The sequence below is a fragment of the Anolis carolinensis genome, chromosome 3 (genome assembly GCF_035594765.1).
Source record: "Anolis carolinensis isolate JA03-04 chromosome 3, rAnoCar3.1.pri, whole genome shotgun sequence".
NCBI classification, from domain to species: Eukaryota; Metazoa; Chordata; class Lepidosauria; order Squamata; family Dactyloidae; genus Anolis; species Anolis carolinensis.
The window spans coordinates 252248246-252268854 of NC_085843.1; the positions used below are offsets into that span (position 1 = coordinate 252248246).

Sequence of the window (20609 nt, forward strand, 5' to 3'; positions counted from 1 at the left end):
ATAAAATAAATCACAATTTTTCTAATTAAATCATTATTAATTATGCACAAATATTTAAGCATTCATATGCTGAAGAACCTCTACATGTAGCAAAAAAGGAAAGGTAAAAATACATATCCAGTGTTATATGCCTTCCAGAACTTGTAATCTGGTCTCTAAATGTTGCCTGTGAGGATAATAAAATTTAATTATGTCCAGGTCAAGCATGAGTGTTTAGGATTTGGATTTACAATTAAAATTGTGGCCTGAATCCTATTGGTAGTCCCAGCTGGAATAGTTTTATTCAATCATTATTGAATGGTGAATCAACATCAATGTGTATCCCATTGATTCAAGGGGGATATAGTAGTTGTAACAATCAGTAGCATTCAGACCCATATTTTGATGTAGCAAATGAAGACTTAGGCCCCTTCCACAGCTGTATAAAATCCTCATTGAACTGAATTATATGGCAGTGTGGACTCAGATAACCTAGTTCAAAGCAGAAAGTGTGGATTATCTGCCTTGATATTCTAGGTTAAATGGCTGTGTGGAAGGGCTCTTAGCTATGTACAGATTCAAAAGAAAGCCCCGGTGTTCTGAAAACAATATCAAGCTGACATAAGTTCTTTCCAATAAATTTTTTTCTTAACAACAAAGACTTCACATCTGTAACTAAATTGAGAGAAAAGTCTACAACTGTAAAGGAAATACCCATTGAACAGTCAATAGTTCTTTGAAATCACCTACTCCTGACTGTAAGGATTATGGAGGCTCCTGGCCATGCATTTTATTTCTAACAAATATTACTGCACTCCTTACGAAAGATTTTAATGGTGCTCTGTAGAAGAGCAGCTATGTTAAGCTGGTTTAGATGATTGTTCTCCATATTAACGTTATATTCTTGGTTAGGTGCTGTTAAACATATTAGAATAATAATCATAGTTACCTTAAACATGCAATATGTTTTCTCATATCCTGAAAGAATAGTCTGAAAAATTATTTCTTCAGGGACAATATAAGTTATAATACAAGCACTTTCCTCTGAAATCCCCACATCTTAGTCCATCTTTTGTCGATATTCAGTGGCTTGTTCCTTTAATTTTTTAGACACTTAAGACCAAAGTTGTTGGGTGGTTCACCACGTGAGGCCTGCTTCAAATGGCTGTTGTTATATGATGACTCATTCATATACAGCAGTTCTTCATTTTGTTCACACCATTTCTTCACACTGCCTCAGACTTTGATTTTACCTCTTGAAGTAAAACAGAAGGTACGAATGGACTGCATGTTCCCGTTCACCTGTCTGCACCTATATATAGTTGTATTGCATGCCCCTCTTCACCTAGATGCGTCATGTCTGTAGTTTATTTAGTATTAGCTATCGTAATTTTGCACTAAGGAAAGAAAATAGAAAACTCTGGACTCTTCAAGATTCATACTTCTGACAAGGAGATGAATGACACAGAATTTGATAAAATGTTGGAAATATGACCCTCCCCCTTTCCCATGACAGAAATGTATTGGGAGCACAATGTCTCTTCTACATAAAATAATTTATAAAATAAAAACCAAATGGCTGCAGCTTGTGAAATGAAAATGTCATTTCTGCGAATGCTAACATGTTTGTTAAAATCTTGTTTGAACCCCGAATCCACTCTTTTTTCTTAGGTGGTAGTGAACAAGGAAGTGGCTTTTCTGCCAATCCAACACCAGCAGGTCCTGCTCTGTCAGCCCCAAGTCGATCAAGTGCATCTTCTGACAAGTATGCAGCTCTAGCAGAATTAGACAGTGTGTTCAGCTCTACCGCAACTTCTAGTAATGCATATACTTCCACCAGTAATGTTAGCAGGTACTCAATCTTGAATGAAGTTAATGTAAACCAGTTGTGTTTACAAATAGCAATATAAAGTGATACACTTTAGAAGAAGTGCAGAACTTTCAAAAAAATCTTCGTTTAAAAGTTGTTTCAATGATCATGCTGTGGGAAAAGAGCGGTCTTCCAAATATGATTGGACTTCAGCTTCCATGGTCCCTGGCAAACATGGCCAGTGTTTAGGAATGATGTGACCTCAGCAGGTTCTGGAAGATCAACTTTCCCCTTGCATGAATGGGCCATGTAGTGAGTTCATGTGAAGAAAGCATAATTTACCACAACAACAGGATTAAACTTTCCACAAATTTTGCCAGCAAGAGGGACCAAATACAAGGTTACAGCCTTCTCAATGCCTGTATTGTTTCAGTGATGAATAATTTGTCTTAATATTTTATATTGAGTCTTATGTTACAGTTGGCTAGAATCTGTTTGTAATGTTATTCATGAAAGATTTCTAAAGCCGAATGCAAGTCACTTCAGAAGAAATTAAATTTAATGTAACTATCTGAAAGGACAGTCATTATTATTATTATTATTATTATTATTATTATTATCCGTTTTTTTTCTTGCTAAAAAAAAGACTCAAAGCGACTCACAATAAAACCAATATAATACAAATATTAAAATGGAATTAAACATAAACAGTATTAAAAATAGTTAAAACCCTAAACCTGATATCGTATTTAAGCTTACGTCTTACTCCTATGTGTGTTTTTGCTTACTGATGAATATGATTTCTGACTGAGGAATCATTTAAGAATGTGTTTTTAAGAATACTGCAGGTAAATTAACTCAGTTTGAAAGCTGCCTGCATTTTTCCTTTCTTATTTTTTCAGCTGTACTATACAATTTATAAAGGTAGTAATTTTCCAATACATCACTTATACCACCAAGCCAGCATTTTCCCATAAAATAATTTAAAGTTGTATAATTGTCAGATTACTGGTTCTGATGTTGAATGTTGTGAATTATTTTCAGCAATGCTTTTGGGACAGTCCCAGTGGGTGCTAATACACAGACACAGCCAGCACCATCAAATGTTCCTGCTCCATTTGGAGGTATTGTAAAACATTTTGCAATCATGTAAGCTTATCTTTGAAAGATCTAGTTTAAATATGGTTGGATAAAGCATGGCCTATAAAATGTATACTACAAGGCTATTTTGAGGCCCACAAGTATATATAAAAGCTTTCAGAAAGGTTAGCACCCCTGTGGTGTTTGTTTGCTGTCTCTGCCCCTGTTTAGAAGATTTCACCTTGCTTTTTGTCCCTGTGATAATTGGGCTTTCAAGAATTTGACTTGTGGCAGAAACATGGATTGGTGAGAAAGCTTCAGTGGAGACACCATTTCCCCATGATAACTTTTCCAGGGGTGAATTTGCCTTCCTAGGAGTAGATTTCTCTCACTTCCTGTTGTCTCATCCCCATTCTTAACTATGAGTTGTTTGTAAGTCGAATGTTTGTAACTCAGGGTCTGCCTGTATGTGAAATGGAAAACTAAAACTTACTGTTTTAATTGCGGGTTATACAAAGCATCTGCATGCACAGGTGAAACCTATTTTGAATTGGGTTATCTTTTGGTTGGCAGTTTGAAGATGTATAGATAATATCAGTGTTCCATTTTTCAGCAGCTCCATCCACAAATCCATTTGTGGCTGCCCCCGTAGCAGCTGTAGCACCTTCAACAAATCCATTCCAAACCAACAACAGAGGAGCAACAGGTTAGGAATAAAACTATACTATGCTGTTATGTTTAATAGTAATTCATATTTTCTACCTTCTGTAACTGCAGACATGTAATTTCTGAAGAGGCCAAAATGAGAAATGTTATGTTATAAAATCACATGTTAATTTTGTTGTGACCGTTAGTTCTACTTGGTTCAGACAATTATAACCAATCAGTATGCTCATGTTCACATGAAAATCCTCTGCTTGCTGCATTTTGAACGATAAATCAATTTAGTAATATATTTGTGATTTAGACTATCACAGAATACTGATGTTGGTTGTGTATACTTCTGTATTTGAGTTTGCTTTAATACAGCCAATCTATGTAATAAAATTGATGGCTTTTTTAGCCTCACATTTCTTTAGCTCAGTGGTTCTGAACCTTTGGGCCTCCAGGTGTTTTGGACTTCAACTTCCAGAATTCCAGCCATCTTACCAACTGTTAGGAACTGTGGAAGCTGAAGTCCAAAACACCTGGAGGCCCAAAGGTTGGGAACCACTGCTTTAGTGTCATAAGTAGCCCATATGCCTCTTAAAAACTTACTATGTCTGTTTTAAACAAGTAGATTGACTTTGTTAAAAGAATTAAAACTTGTCCATTTCTGTCTAGATCAGCAAACCAACACCAAAACAGGGTTATGATTTTGTAAAGTATTTACATATTGAGTAGTTTATCATGTGAAAAATATTTCTTTAAGAAGATGCGTATAAATGATTTGACACTATCTGGTCTCTTTGTGACTTCTCAAAAGGCCTCTCAGGAGCAATGCATACTCACATGTTTCCTCAGGCTCACTTTGGTAGGTGGCCACATTTTATATAAGTTTCATGTGGCTAAAATGTTCATTTGCTTGTGAAAGCTTTACTACCATGTAGTGGTTCCTTTGCATGTACAGCTTTTTCAACCCTTCTTCCATATTTTGAAATGGAGTGGGCATGGAAGGTGATTTACCTCAATATGTGTTGACATTACTTAGTGTAAATTTACCACGTACACTTCGATCCTAGACACATGTATTGAAAGCTACATGCCATTAGCTCCATTGGAATTACTGTCAAGTAAGCGCGTGGGATTGTGAGTTCAAACATTATGTTATACCTCCATGGTCACATTAGCAGATGCTTAAAATGGATTTGGAAGCTTGTGTTCATAGTAGCTCAAGTGACGATAATATCAAACCATTGTGTATTTCTACAATGTGTTTGGATTTGCTATTTGAGCAAGTTTCAGTGTTCAGCTATCCTCCCTGCTAATAGAGCTTGTGTAAGTTCTGTTGTTGCACTATCTGTATCTTGTCTATTTCTATATATTCATATGTGCCGCTTTATTCCATGATTAATTTAATAAGTTCTTATGCCATGTCTTTCCTGGCTAGCTGAAATTATTGTTAGATGAATGTGGAGACATAGAATTAAATTAGTGCCAGTTCTCTAAAATAAAACATGGATGCCTTCTATAAATAAACCAAATTATTTACTCAGCAAAATGATTATCTAGAAAATCTAGTCAAAAGATTATTAAGAAATATAGTAATATTACACAAAAAATAAGATATTTTAATTACTAGACTACTTCATACATAATGATGGAGTGGAATAATATTTCCTTATCAATTCAGCCAGAAACTGACTGGATGGGAAGAGATTTCACCATTAAAAAATGAAAGTCTCTACTCACTCAAAAAATTAAATGGCTAGTTGTGAGTCACTTGTTAGATTAAAATTCCATTTGGGCTGCCAGTTCTTCGATTCAACTGTGAACTGGACAAAAATTCTTGAAAGTTTGTTCTTGGAGTGCTCAGCAATGGCTACTGGCATTAGAACGCCTTCTCATTTTCCCCCTTGCATATTTCTGAAAGTGCTCTTAGATTATTGAATCGAATGCTTTCATGAAACTGTTGAAACTAGCGGTGTTTTCCCACTTCTTACTTTCTTCTGAAAATTGCTAGTAATTTGGTATTGTTTCTGACATCTGTACAATGTTTTCAGGAAAAAAAACATTTGAAAATGTCTAGGAAGAGATGCTGGTAAATATTACAGTTAGCAAAATGAGCAGGCTAAATATGTTTTGACTGAGTTCTTACAATATCTAGAAATTTAATGCTTTAAGGCTAGCCATGTGACTGACTGCTTCATAATGAATTCTATGGAAATGCTGCTTCATGTGACTTCACAGTAGCAGTAGAACACATTTTAAAGTAATTGAATACTATGTTTCCCTTACCAGCAACAACATTTGGCACAGGATCCATGAGTATGCCTTCAGGATTTGGAACAACTGCCTCATATAGTCTTCCTACTAGCTTTAGTGGTAACTTCCAACAGCCTGCGTTCCCAGCCCAGGCAGCCTTTCCTCAGGCTGCATTCGCCCAACAGCCTAATGGTAAATAATACTTCTATGTTACATTTTGTTTCAAAAGATGGCTTTAAAACAACCCCTTTATCCAGAACTTCAATATCCTTGGTTTCACTTACCCACACTTCAAAAAACATATCTCCCCTGCCCCTGGAAGTCTTTGTGGGTCTCTCTAGGTCTTCCAGAGCAATTCTGAGACTTGTTTCTAGTCCAAGTATAATCAAAATAAGGAGTTTGATATTGCTCACAGTTTGAGGTATTCACGTGTGTGTATGTGTATGTGTCTTGGAATGTATCCACCATGGATACGGAGTCATTCTTTACAGTGTTGTATTGTACACATGGCTGCTAGTCAGTTAATTATGAGTTAGCATGCCCGTTCTGTTCCATGTTTTCATTTAGTCAATCAGTTAAATATTATATTCTAGCCTCGGGATATAACTGATAATGGGGAATCTATCCTATCCAGCTATTTGCTTTTTTAAAATTTTCCTGCATTCCCTGCACTGGCGTGCAGGCATGACTATTGATGTGAGTAATAAAAGTCTTAGAAAGTCATAGTAAACCCAGGTAAATTTCTGCTTGACAAATACAGAGAAATATTTCAATTCATTTATAGCTTGTAACATCAATAATGTTGTGATGCCAAGTTATGCAGAAACTACTTATTTAATCATCTGGTCATATATTCATTAGAATGTTTAAGTAGAAACAGTCTAACAAGTGTATGACTAAATAATTAAATTAAAAACTTTTTGTATACATTTTGTTGTGCAGTTTACTAACACTTTACATTTTGCTGATGAGATATTCTAAGATTTGGTCCTTTAAATATATGTCTGCATCATATTTGTATTTATTCTATTTTGTGTGTGTGGGGGGGGGGGGGAGATAAGTGGAAGTGAATTGTTTTTGGGGAATAAATGCTACTAGAATACTTGACTACCAGACTAAAGCTAACATTTTTAATATTCTGCTACTCAGGTGCAGGCTTTGCTGCATTTGGACAGGCAAAACCAGTAGCAACCCCGTTTGGGCAAGTTACAGCTGTTGGAGTATCTAGTAATCCTTTCATGGTAAGCTATTTCACATGATCTGGTGGTAGTCTTTCAGATTTAGAGATTATTTTGTTATATTATCAAATTGTCTTGAATCCATATTCAGCAAGAAATGGGGGAATGAGTTACATCTCAGTTCTTGGAAGCAGTAACCTTATATGATATGTAACTATTACCTGTCAAATATGGGATTATACCTGATCCCAAAACTATACTGAAAAGTAAATTTTCCTTCCTTTGCGATGTCCCCTTCCCTTTATTTCTGATTTATGGAACAAATTGATCAACATTTTGTGTTCTGCCTTCTGTAGGCCAAATCCCAAATGGTGGTATTTCTATTGCCAGATCTCATTTCCTCTGCAGAGCTGGGAAGCAAGGGATTTCCCAGTTTTTTCCCCTCCCACCAGTTGCAGCCCAGAAAACAGCTTCAAAGGGCTAGATAACCAAGGGTGGGTTTTGTTGGGTTGCTTCAACTGTTTGGGTTGGATGTTCTTTAATTGAATAGAAGGTTGCTTGAGGAAATTCTAGAAATAATCCCTTTATGGTTATCCCTCTGTAATGAAAAAGGTGTTATTCATTGTCTTTAATTTAAAAATCTACGTTGATAAAAATACCATCATGGGTACTGTAAGAGGTATTAACTGTGCTTTGAATAAATACTTCTGACATGATGGTGTCATCTCAACTTGCACTGATTTGAGTCTGTTGAGATAGTATGTTTTAAGTAATGGCTTTACATGATTATCTTGGTGAAACTTTTGTTTTCCTTCCACCAGGCAGGAGCACCAGCAGGGCAATTCCCAACAGGAAGTTCATCAACCAATCCTTTCTTATAGCCTTATAGACACTTTACCTAAAAGAACTCTTATGTGATCACATAACATCTCTGCGCCTCTTGCACTGTTGTCTTGTCTCACTGACCTTAGCTTTAAACACAAGTCTTTCAAGAAAAAAAAGCCTGCATTGTGTATTAAAACCAAGGAACACCAGGTAATGTGCAAAACAGGGGGCTGTGATAATATCTTTTAATCTGTGCATTGGCAGGAGAATATGAATGGTATCATGTATATTAAAATTGGCTAATATTAAGTTATTGCAGATACCACATTCATTATGCTGCCGTACTGTACATATTTTTTCTTAGGAATTAGTTCTTTGTGCATATCAGTATTTGTAACTTTTAACACATCGTTATGTGAAAAATGTTACTGAGGGAAATAGATCAGCCACTTTAAGGTGCTGTTATATTTCTTGGAATGAATGGCCTATGTTATTTTAACCATTGCTGGTGGGAGTCATGAGTTTAAAATTGAAGGTTTTATTCATTTCTTGAAGTGTTTTTCTTTCTTTTCCTAAAGAGCTCTTCTATTTATACATGCCTAAATTCTCTATAATGTAGAGGGATACCTGTCTGCATAATAAAGCTGATCATGTTTTGCTACAGTTTGCAGGTGGAAAAAAAAATAAACATTAGAAAAATATTTTGGTCTTGGTCAACATTTGCACTAATTAACTTTGTTAAACTTTTAGATTGAATCCCAAAATAACTCCATTGTTTTCTTGGTTATTTCAGTTACATTGTGAATTGTTGCCATCTTACTAGAAACACTGTTACCGGTTAGTCAATAAAATGCCAAAATACCAATTGTTCCAAGCACACAGCACATACTTATTTCCTTTTATTTTCTTGTTTTGGTTTTTAAAAAGACTTTGCAGCTTGCTGCAATTTCATATCCTGGTCAATTAAACAACTATGAAAGATGGCATTACTGAAGTCAGTCAGCAAATACTTCTTATTCTTTATCTTTATATTTTCCCTTTTGCATGGATGGTGTGCTCCTTTTCTGCTGTTGCATTTTCTGCATTTAGTTCTATGGAAGATAAATATCACTAGCTTTCTTAGTCCATCATAAGGAAAATGGTTTGACTTGCCTTACAAATGTGTAAGTAAAGGACTGCAATACTTGATACATAACTTCAATGTTTGATACAAGGATTCATTCTTATCAGTAAAAATGCAAATTTTGGACTTAATAGGATCAGTGGGAAATATAAATCCATGAATGTCTGAGCAAAGCACTTCGTAAAATGCAGTGGAGTCTAGGATTAATATTCAAGCATACGCTACATTTTATGTTTCTACTAGATGTAGACAGTCTGAATGTATCTTCAAGCATGAGTTGTATGTACATGTTTCCAATCATACTGAAATGTTAATCCTATACCTGTCTTCATGTGTTAACGACAGTTTCTTTTAAAATTGCATTATACCCCTCCTTTCCACTAAAAATAGTGCTACCAATTTCACATAAAAACATAAACAAAAGCATCACTAGAAACAATTAAAACAGTAAAGCAATTAATAAAAGAGATCAAACCAATTGAAAACATCAGGACAGTCTGAAGAGGGAATGTGTAATACTCTTAAAACCTACAGGAGTAAGATTTTATTTCAGCTCTGAGAAAAGTGCATCCCATAATCTAAAAGTGAACTTTTCTTGAAGATCTAAATGTGTTAAATTCATGACATAGAAAAGGCCTCAAATCTTTAGGGTTTAAAATATATTTTTAAATCACCTTGAATTGAGCCCAGAGAGCAGTTCGTACTTTATTGTAGGTTATAATATGGCCTCAGTGCTCTGCAATACTTAGTAGATCAGATGCTACACATTTTGCACCTGCAGAAGCGCCTAACCACTCTTAAAAGGTAGCCTCATATACTCAATACCCTGTGTAATTATGACATGGATTATGTTGTCAGGCCAGGTAAATTCAGGGAAGAGCATCATTGCTGCCACCTGTAGCATGAACGAACCACTGCACCAGCCCTGGCATTTTAACCCCTTCCAGAACAGGTTAAATCCCAATCCCCAAGCTTTCTAATGACTAGCAGTATCTCCATCTTTTCAAGGTTTATAAAATGCTTATTTAACATATATATCCTTTCTAAGAGTTCGTTTCCGGAACTATCTTTTTATAGATTAAATAAATTATGGTGTATTATGGATCTTTGCTTTCTCTCTGTGATGCATTTTCTTTAGCTTCTGTGAGTTATTCTAAATAAGGAGTATATTAAATAGGAAATAAATAAGCCAGCACTTCATTACCATTTTATTTATCTTCTGTGTTTAAGACAATACCCCCGTATTTTGTTCATAACAAGATTTTGTGGATCTATAAAAAGTGCCCTGGAGTTCCTGCTGTCACTTTGACGTTCCTGTACTGTACAAGTGTGAATTCAGGAAAAGACACATAAAAGTTATTCATCCAATATATAGCCTTCACATATGTAATGTTAAAATGGGTAAAACAGATGTTCTCCCAACTGATGGAGGCTCATTATTAACTTATTTCAAGTAAATTTAAGTTTTAGATAAAAAGCTGATCTAATTATTTTTTTCTCTATCACTTACATAGTTGACCTCTTGAGTTTGCACATTTGCATTAATAAAAGCTTTAGGCAGCATCTTCTCTCCTGTTTTTTTCTCCCAATGAACACTTAAAACTGGTCAACTCATCACCATACTGAAAAGTTCACTGAGGAAATAGACCTACCCTGTATGTAAAGCTTATGTTAACAACTTCATTCTCTTGGTCTGTAAAGTATTTTGACAGTATTTTGGGTCACTACAGCTGTATAATAGTACCTCAGGTAAGTAAAGCTTTGGTGATAGAACCACATCTGTCAATGTTGGACTAAACTCAAATCATCAAGAAATAGTACATTTTCTGCTGGAAATCTTACTGGAAGAGTTCTGGGTTCTTGATTCATATGCCTTAGCAACTGCTATGGGACAGAGGGACATTCCAAGTTGACCAAGTGCTTTTGGGCATCCTTTTTTGGTTTAATTTGGTTTTTATTAAAGAATTTTTGTTACAGCTCATAAACCAACTACAAATATATAAAATATTTTAAAATAGCTGAATTGACTAAATAGTTATTTAAATATTGCTTTAAAATTCTGCCAATTCATTAACAAAATCCCCCTTGTGACATGTCATTATTATGAAATTTATTTTGATGCATACATTAATTGTACTTAATGTGTTGTCGAAGGCTTTCATGGCCGGGATCACAGGGTTGTTGTTTGTTTTCCCGGGGCGTATGGCCATGTTCCAGAAGTATTCTCTCCTGATGTTTTGCCCACATCTATGGCAGGCATCCTCAGAGGATGCCTGCCATAGATGTGGGCGAAACGTCAGGAGAGAATACTTCTGGAACATGGCCATACAGCCTGGAAAATTGTACTTAAACTTACTTTTAATGCATTTTGACTATACCATTGCTCCTGAACCTAAAGGATTTTAATTGCTAAGTCAGTGATATTATCTCACTACCTATAATGTGTTTAATAGTTTTCTGCCAAATTTCAGTGTCTAAATGCAATCTTAGGTAAAGGTAAATGTTTTCCTCTGACATTAAGTCTAGTCGTGACCAACTCTGGGGGTTGGTGCTCATCTCCATTTCTAAGCCGAAGAGCCAGCATTGTCCGTAGACACCTCTAAGGTCATGTGGCCGGCATGACTACATGGAGCGCCATTACCTTCCCGCCGGAGTGGTGCCTATTGATCTCACATTTGCATGTTTTCGAACTGCTAGTTTGGCAGGAGCTGGGGCCAACAGTGGGTGCTCATTCCCCTCCTGGGATTTGAACCTTGCACCTTTTGGTTCGCAAGTTCAGCAGCTCAGTGCTTTAATGCACTGTGCCATCAGGGGCCCCTGAAATGCAATCTTAGTTATAATAAAAGTTCTTGGGAGCAATGGGAAATTAAAAAGAGGGCTCTGGGGCCATTTCTGACCTGTGGGATTAGTTCCCGGACCTAAATTGTATTGATCACTTTTCCTAGTTATGATTATAAGCTTGCTCTGTGTTTTGTGATATTAATACAAGTCACTGTATGTACAAGGGACATGTTCTTAACATTTTTAAACAAACAGCCAAAATGGTGAACTAAATCTGACATTTTACATTGCTTTATGCAGTTTTATAATTCTGTTGTTAAATTGGATGATAATATGATTTGGTAACTTTTCAGCTTTGACATGTAGTGTGAGACTTAGTAAAGTCCTACAGAGATACCTTCATCCCTGCTGCTTTTATTCAAGTACATGGATAAGTATTTAGTCTGGCCTCAGAACAACTAATCCTTTACTGAATGTGTAGTCTCACATTCACAGTTTTGTGCTGTAGTCTTCTGTAATCTTCTCTGCTTCAGGCTTCTGGGGTTTAAGCAACCATTTTTGGCATTTGATTGAGATTATAGTGTAAATGCTTCTGCACAGAAAAATTCCAGCTATCACTGCAAAGTAACTGCCATATATCAGGAACTGCAAGAAAGCAGAGAAACAGGTAAATAGCTTTTCTAAGAAAACATTTTTCCTTACTAATGTTATAAAACTTCTTTTATCTATTATCTTGTGTAACTTTAAATTCCTGTTATAAAGGCAAGATTCTTGATTGTGGTGAAACTTCAACAGTAGGTTCCTTTAATCATCTCCCTGGGAATAAGACCCACTATGGACATACTTCTAAATAAACTTTCACAGCATTGTACAGTTAAAAGGTATATGCATCCTTGCTCTTGAGTGATTATCATAAGGGATTTACTCAGTAATTCACTAAATATAACATAATGTACAATTATATCAAGCTACAATGTCCAGATCTTCATTTAAATAGCCAATTGGAACGGTAGGATTTTTACCTTTATTCATGAAGAAATCCTTTCTTGCCCTTCCTTAGCAGAGACTTGTGTTGTCCCGAGGTTACTCAGGGAAATTGCTGACTGTACCCGAGGTAGCTTTATCAACAACAACTGCATTTCTTTGATGCGATTGCCTTTGGAATGTGTTTGGGAACTTATTTGGGAATGTTCCAAACTTGAAATAAATGTGTATTTTATGCAACTTTTCTCTCTCCATTTTTATTGTTCTTCTGATGTGTACACTGATAATTACGTGGGGTTGAGCAAAAATGTGAAGATAGGTGTGTTATGTCCTAAACATAAAGTTAATCTGGACAACTTAATCAGTATTGTAGATTCCAAAAACTAGATAGTTTGTTACCAGCTAACTTATTTTGTCATGAGAAAAGCCTCCCAACAGGATGGCAACACATTTGGGCATCCTTTGGGCAATGTCTCTGTAGACAGCTAATTCTCTCACACCAGAGGCAACTTGCCTCAAGTCATTTCTGACATGATTAAAAAAAAACTGATTTTGATTGAAAATCTGTGGTTTGTTGAATGATGTGAATAAGGCCAGAAAATGTATTAGCAGAAGTACCAACATAAGCCGTAAGAAGGAAGGAGCAAAGCTAGATACATGTTAAACTGGTGAACAATGCAGACTTAAGGAAAGTTAACTTGCTAAAGTGAACAACACACTCTCTGTAATGAGCTGGGTCTCTGCCACCAAGCAGATGGGATTTATAGTCCTTAGCAACATAATCAAATGTTAACATCTGTCCAATGGCATGAAAGTGTTAATTTATATACTGATTTTGTTGGATACTTTTTACATTTACTTAAATTTACTGCAGTATGAAACTCGGAAGAGATAAAAGGCCAACAGTAGACTGGGGGCATTAGTTTTTCTCTGTTGTGGTTTCCTTGCATAGTTCTCATAGCTATTGTGGAAGGTGGGTCATGCTTTTGCATTTTGATTTTCTTTGTTTGCTTGTACACTCTATAACCCTTGGGAATCCATCTTCTGTTGGCTTCAGTCGCAGGGACAGATGAAGCACCACAAACAGCTAGCAATTCTGCCATTGTGAGGAGATGGCTGGCTATCCTCAGTGATGAAAGAGCTGGAATGCTTCTCTACTGTGTACCATATGCTGCATCATTTACCACCAACACATCTTATTTTATAGCAATAATGTATCAGTGTTTGGCACCAAAACAATTCTTGAGGAGCCAGTAGTTATACCCAGTTCTGGAACAGGGCACTCACCCTAATCCTCAACAATGCAATCCTGCAAATGTTTACTCAGAAGTTCTGTTGTTTTAAATGGGGCTTTCTCCAAAGTAAGTGCATATAGCAAACCTATATTTAAGTGTATTCTTACATAATGAAAATATTCTTACTCTTTAACAATAAAAATTGTTACCTGGAAATAGTGGTCCAATGCAACACAGACATAAAAAGACCCACACTTGTGGAGTTCCCTAAGAATTCTGCATGTCACACTCTGGAGCTTTAAGCATTCCTAAAAGACTTCTAAACCCAGCAATCTTTCTTATTGATTATATTGTTCACTGGTTGTAAATATAGCTACCATATTTTGTGTTAATTTGGCTATTTTGCTTTCATTGTTTTACTGAAACCTGCCTTAGGGTAGAATATTCTAAATAAATAAATCAATTGTCTCAAGAGTAATCTCTAACTGCTAAGTCAAAGATTTGTAGAGTTCGAGGGGCCTTGTGGGCTATTAAGTTCAACTCCTAGTGCAGTGCAGGATATTCATCTAAAACATCTCTGGCAGATAGCCTTTTGAAGACTTGAAAGGTTTCCAAACCAATTATGAATCTGAGAGTGTTCTTCTCACCAATTCTACATTTGATCAGTTTGCTAATCAAAATATTATGAGTCATCTTATCAAATGCTTTGTTGAAATCCAAATAAATGACACCCACAGCATTTCTATTAAACTAGTGACCTGATTTTTTCAAAAATAGATATAAAATAGTTTGGCAGGATGATCTTGACAAACCCATGTTTTCTACTGATCACTGCATCATCATTATTATGCCAGACTATAATGTGTTCTGTAGTTTCCTGGATTTTCTTACTTCCTTTTTTATAAAGGGACACTGTTTTTCCTACTACAGTTCTTTGGCACCTCACTTGTTAACTGCCATTCATCAAAAATGATGATGTGGTTCACCAAGTACACCAACAAGTTATTTCAGTATTTTGAGATGTAGTTCATCAGATCTTGTAGATCTGAACTCATTTAGGATAGCTAATCAATTCCTGACTAACTCACAATCTTGTTTTGCAATCCAGATCCTTTTCTAGGTTCTGTGTCACATCATGGAACCACATAGTTTTCAATTTGGGAGGAAACTGAAAGTAGGTATTGTGTAGTTCTGTCTTTACTTTGTGATCTGTTGGCATATTACCATCTTTCTTGATCATCCACCCCACTGTCTCCTTCGTTATTCTCTTGCCATGAATGTATATGAAAAACACCTTTTTGTTGTTCCTTTCTTGCTTACCCAGTCTCAGCTTATTCAATGTTGACTTCACCTCCCATCATTCCCAGATGGTTAAGGTTACCCATTCTTAAGGATGTTAGCTCTTGGAATAACATGAAACACTTAAATTGAATTAACAGTGGTGCCCATGTTGTAACATGAGTAATCTACATTACCTGAGTCTTAATATCCAGTCCCAGTCCTTTGGAATCCACCACTATCACAGTGATAATAGTCTGGATTAGCAATGCCACAAAGTTGTTGAATCCAAACATTAAAGCATAGCGTTCCATGCTAAGGCTGACGGCAATCTGAAACCTAAAATTAAACTCTTGTTAGAATAGTAGCACTCTGTAGCTGTACCTTCATTTTTCCTGGGTTGGCAGAAGTAATCCATTAATAGAAAGTGTAGTCATGTGAATGTATTTTACCAAACCAAAATGGGCAAAATGTTTTGAACAATGAGCTTGTCTGAAGTCCATGTGCAATCAAAGTCACCCCATTTTGATGAAGCAGCTGAAGTGTACCAAAACAGCCTCCAATAACCATTAATGTACAGTCACTGTTATCGCCAATTGGGTCTGATTTCCCCCCTCAAATTTAGTATCTTTTTGTTAAAACTCCTTTTTGTGCAATTGACATAGGCATTTTGGAGTAAGGAAGTAACAAGTTATTATTTATTCTTTATATCCCTTTTTTCTTTACAAAAGAGACTCAAATCAGAATGGTTGCAATGAGATTTAATGAAATGCACACTATGAAGAAAGGACATGCAAAGTTTAATATGGGGATCACATTCCATGTTTCCTGTTAAGTCTGCAGAGAAATAGTAACTTGAACGTAGTCTGGATTTATTTTATTCATAGTGTGAACTATTGTTGGTTGTTACTGGAACAGCAGCTGCCAGATTAACTCATTGGTATCTATCGTGCAAGAATTTTTATGACAGGGTGTACTTTTGGCTATTTTCCTTTATGCATTCCTGAACTATTATAAATATTACTAATAATTACTAAATAATTTCTCCAAAGTAATGGCCCAAATAGTGACAAATTAGCATGAGGCTGTACACAGTCACACCAACACACAACTATACATACAGTCAGATAATACTTACATGGCTATAGTTATAAGGAACATATAGCATGCTTTGAAAACTAGATATCCAGCATAGCAGACCCAGATGTTATTGGTGAAGTGCATCAGAAACAATGTACCAGCATCCAAAGCAGAGAAGATTCCCAGGGCTAGCTCCCCTGTGAGATCCCAGTTCATTTTCACAAATCCTACAGTCAGTGATGTTATTGAACCTGGAAATAAATAGTGTTTTGATACATTTTATAGAATCAAAAGCTCATTAAAAAGGGTTTTTAATAATAATAATAATAACCCTTTTCTTTAACTATGGTGTTTTAGTTTAACATAGCAATCTGTCTTGATCACGGCTTTTAACAGGAAGGTGGAATCAAAATTATTCTAATGAAATGATTCAATTAAACAATTCTGGAAAAGCAGTTCAAATTGCTCTGCAGCAGGTCCTATACATTTCTGGTAGCATGGTTTTTTGTGTCCTTAGAACTTCCAAGTATCTATGCTTTAAACAAAATTACAAAGGCAAAATAGATTAATGGTATTTACTCAGCTGGGTCACTAGCATTATCCTTTCTATTCTGACTGATTTATTTCTCAAAGTGGCTCACATAACCTAAAAAGCACATTGACAATACACAATAGTTATTCATCTATCACCTAACCATTCTCTATAATTCTCTTCATGTTTGCCAGCAGGAAAATCAGGCAAAATCCCACCCATTAATTAAAAGGGGGAAGAATCCTTATGAATTCTTTCCATCTTGATCCTGTTATGTAGTGTTTAATATAAGGTGGTGTGTGCCTTCAAATCATTTTCAGTTTATAACACCTGTTATAGGGCTGTTAGGGACTGAGAGAGTGTGACTTGTCCAAGGCCATCCATTGAGTTTCCGTGGCCGAATGGGGAATCAAGCCCTGGTCTTCAGAGTAATAGTTTAACACTTAAAGCCCACATCACAGTAGTTCAAAACAAATTATTCATTCAGCCTGATAAGTCTGGAAAATAAATTTAACTAAAGGTAAAGGTTAAAGGTAAAGGTTTTCCCCTGACGTTAAGTCCAGTCGTGACCGACTCTGGGGGTTGGTGCTCATCTCCATTTCTACGCCGAAGAGCTGGCATTGTCCGTAGACACCTCCAAGGTCATGTGGCCGGCATGACTGCATGGAGCGCCGTTACTAGTTATAAAATAATTTTTGGTTCAATGTGTTGTCGAAGGCATTCATGGCTGGGTCACAGGGTTGTTGTATGTATTCCGGGCTGTTTGACCATGTTCCAGAAGTAATACTGCCCGGAATACATACAACAACCCAATTTTTGGTTCATATGAGTTCCCTAACATTTCAAAATCAGGTGATTCTGATTTTATTCCCTAGAGATGCTATTTTGCCAATGTTGAAGACAGATGCATATAACAATCCATTGGGTTGCTGTGCATGGAATGGGGGAAAGATCATCTTGTTCTTCACCTCAGACAAAAAAAATATATTGCCCCAGCCTTACTGGCCATGTACTTGCTTTATCACAACTCCATCCCTCATGATGGGCTATGCTGGGTTCACCCCTGCTTTAAGGACTGAAGGAAATTATCTGATTGTTGCTGAGCCTCATAATTGGATTAGAGAAATCAAAGTCACATTTGGAGGTTTTGGGTAACTTATCTTGATCAGGACCCATTTAATTTTTTTGAAAAACCTTGAGCAAATAGACATATCTTATTGCTGCAATTCAGTCAGGTATATACAAAATTTCCCTATCCATTAGAGGTCTACTGTATGTCAACAGAAGCCTCAGGTCTGTTATACTGATGTATTCATTTTCACTATGTACCTCAGCCTTCCTTGAAATAAATGCAGAAGATTTGTGAATATCAAATTACTTGCATTTTTCAATCCATGTGGAGTTGTTTGGATTATGTAAGACCTATTTCAAGAATTCTTGTATTTTGCTTGCCCTATTCAACTCTTTTAGACTGGATAGGAAAATAAAATCCTGACTACATGTACATTTCTGTTGATGCAGAAGATAAATTTAAATCACTTACTTAGAAATGTTGCAATGGCTTCAACAGCTCCATTGTAAACGTTAGAAGTACCAGAAGGTGCTTTAGCATCCCACAGTGCTTGAATGTAATTCAGAACCTGGTTGTAGCCCGCGGTGGCTAATGCCCACCAAAGTGACCAGTACAGAAGTTTCCTTGTTGTATAGCATTCCTTCAGGTCGCCACATAGTTGCAGAAGCACAGCTAGAAAGTGATTTTGACTTTGAAGTTTCGGTAGTTGGTATTCAGGCAAGTTCTTGGAGTTGACGGGTAGCACTGCAGTATCTTTGTCTTTGTGGTGGTTTGGCTGGCTAGATACATTTGACGGATCTATATCTGATCCAATGGAAATATCTGCAGAAGATTTTTTATTGAAGAACATACTCTTTTGAGGCATGGGCAGAAAAAATGAAGATAAAAATGCCACAGAGACAGAAACCAGTGTTATGGCATTCAGGTAAAAATATGATACGTAGGCTAAAGAAACTAAAAGTTGTCCCAGTAGGAAAGCCATGGTAGATGCAACCAGAGTGATGCTTCTACAGTAACCTGTTACTTTCTGGTAATGTTCAGCGCCAACCATACTGTATATGTAGGCATAATAGGCAACCTCTGTGGCAGACACAAGTCCATAGAAAAACTCCATCAGTTGCATGGCTGACAGACCATGTGCAAATAACAGCAACAACCAAGTAATAATAAAGCTAATTCCTTGGAGAATTATGATGGGCTTATAGCGTACATAGTCTGTTAGCAGGAACACAGGGAACAGCAGTGCCAAATATGAATATGTCCAGACTGGGAAAACATGTTGTATTGCCTAAAAGGTGAAAGGTGGGATTCTGTTAACATAGAGGAACTATACATTTAAGGCATGTAAAACATAAGCACATGATGAAATTTAAGGTTATAGATTGAACCTCTTTATAAAACCCTAGGCATGAAAATCCAGGCTCTAGGGCCGGGCTGTGGCGCAGGCTGGTTAGTAGCCAGCTGCAATAAATCACTATGATCAAGAGGTCATGAATTCGAGGCCAGCCCGTGTTGGAGTGAGCACCCGACCATTTAAATAAATAAAAAAAATAGCCCTGCTCTTTGTTGATCTAAGCAACCCGAAAGATAGTTGCATCTATCAAGTAGGAAATTTAGGTACTACTTATGTGGGGAGGCTAATTTAACTAATTTACGACACAATAAAAATCATCCAGCAGCGTTTGGAATGAAGAAGTATCCAAGGACTCGGTGTCACAGTGGATGACGACGCAGCTGCTTCCCCTTCCTCTTGTCATTATGTGTAGTTGAGTTCAACTCTGGGCGGTGGTGCTCATCTCAATTTCTAAGCTGAAGAGCCGGCATTGTGCGTAGATGCCTCCTAGGTCATGTAGCAGGCATGACTGCATGGAGTATTGTTACCTTCCCGCAGAAGCAGTACCTATTGATCTACTCAAATTTGCATGTTTTTGAACTGTTAGGTTGGCAGAAGCTGTGGCTAACAACAGAAGATCTGAACCACCTGTCCCTGTGATGACCCATGGGCCTTGTAGTCCTGCTCAGGACACTGTAATTCCTGATGAAGATGAAAACTTGGGTTTTTTACCTTCCCAGTCTGAACTGGATTCCTCTCAGCCAGATCTTTCCCAGGCCGATCTGGGAACCTTGCACCTGCAAGAAAGTTGTCTCCCAGAAGTATGTCAAACAACCCCAGAGCCTACTTCTCCCGTGTTCTTGCGCCGGGAGTTTTGTAAACAACAGAGAAGTTTGGATTCAACTTCGCGCAGGAGTGCAAGAATTGCAGCTAAGAATGTAGCCAATTAAGACTGTTTCTCGTGAGAATCTTTAAGGAGGTTAACATCTGGTCTCAGAGTTTGGCTTTCGTTTCTGATTCCCAGAGAACTGCATCGGTGGGAAAGTTAGACTCTATATAGGTGTTTTGCCCGCGTAGTAACTTCGCGGAGTCAATTCGTCAGCCTACGGAGCGAGTTGTGTCTGGACAGCGCGCTCCGATTCAAGCCTCGCTCCTGCTCAAGCCTAGCCCTGCTTTCCAGCCTTCGCCTTGCTTCCCAGCCTTTGTTTATCCACGGACTTTGCCTTGTTTCCCAGGACCAATCCTTGCCTTGTTCCACGGATTTTACCAAGTTATTCCACGGACCTTGTTCTTGTTCCTAGTTACCTTGTTCCACGTTTTAAGCCTTGTTTCAAGTATCAAGTTATTTCCTAGCCTTACTCAAGTTTATGGACTAAAGGACCTTGTCATCTCCCCTCACTTTGCCTGGCAAAGTG

General features: G+C 36.9%; 2 protein-coding genes across 22 annotated transcripts in view; one reads left to right on the plus strand and one right to left on the minus strand.

The window, feature by feature from the left end:
* The window catches only part of agfg1 (ArfGAP with FG repeats 1), a 38011-nt gene extending 29358 nt beyond the window's left edge, over positions 1–8653 (plus strand). For 9 of the 19 annotated variants that reach the window (XM_016992084.2, XM_016992085.2, XM_016992086.2 and 6 more), the window contains 7 exons: positions 1651–1831; positions 2834–2913; positions 3483–3575; positions 4335–4382; positions 5810–5965; positions 6923–7014; positions 7773–8653. In XM_016992084.2, the coding sequence (XP_016847573.1) occupies positions 1651–1831; positions 2834–2913; positions 3483–3575; positions 4335–4382; positions 5810–5965; positions 6923–7014; positions 7773–7832 (710 nt within the window). In that variant the 3' untranslated portion in view covers positions 7833–8653. The remainder of the gene's footprint in view (positions 1–1650; positions 1832–2833; positions 2914–3482; positions 3576–4334; positions 4383–5809; positions 5966–6922; positions 7015–7772) is intronic. The other 10 variants (XM_008106240.3, XM_062976604.1, XM_062976606.1 and 7 more) reach the window with 5 other exon arrangements.
* Positions 8654–11892: 3239 nt separating this feature from the next.
* The window catches only part of slc19a3 (solute carrier family 19 member 3), a 29946-nt gene continuing 21229 nt past the window's right edge, over positions 11893–20609 (minus strand). For all 3 annotated transcript variants that reach the window (XM_062976608.1, XM_062976610.1, XM_062976609.1), the window contains 4 exons: positions 18333–19149; positions 16316–16508; positions 15375–15516; positions 11893–12325 (listed from right to left, as the gene is read on the minus strand). In XM_062976608.1, the coding sequence (XP_062832678.1) occupies positions 12170–12325; positions 15375–15516; positions 16316–16508; positions 18333–19149 (1308 nt within the window). In that variant the 3' untranslated portion in view covers positions 11893–12169. The remainder of the gene's footprint in view (positions 12326–15374; positions 15517–16315; positions 16509–18332; positions 19150–20609) is intronic.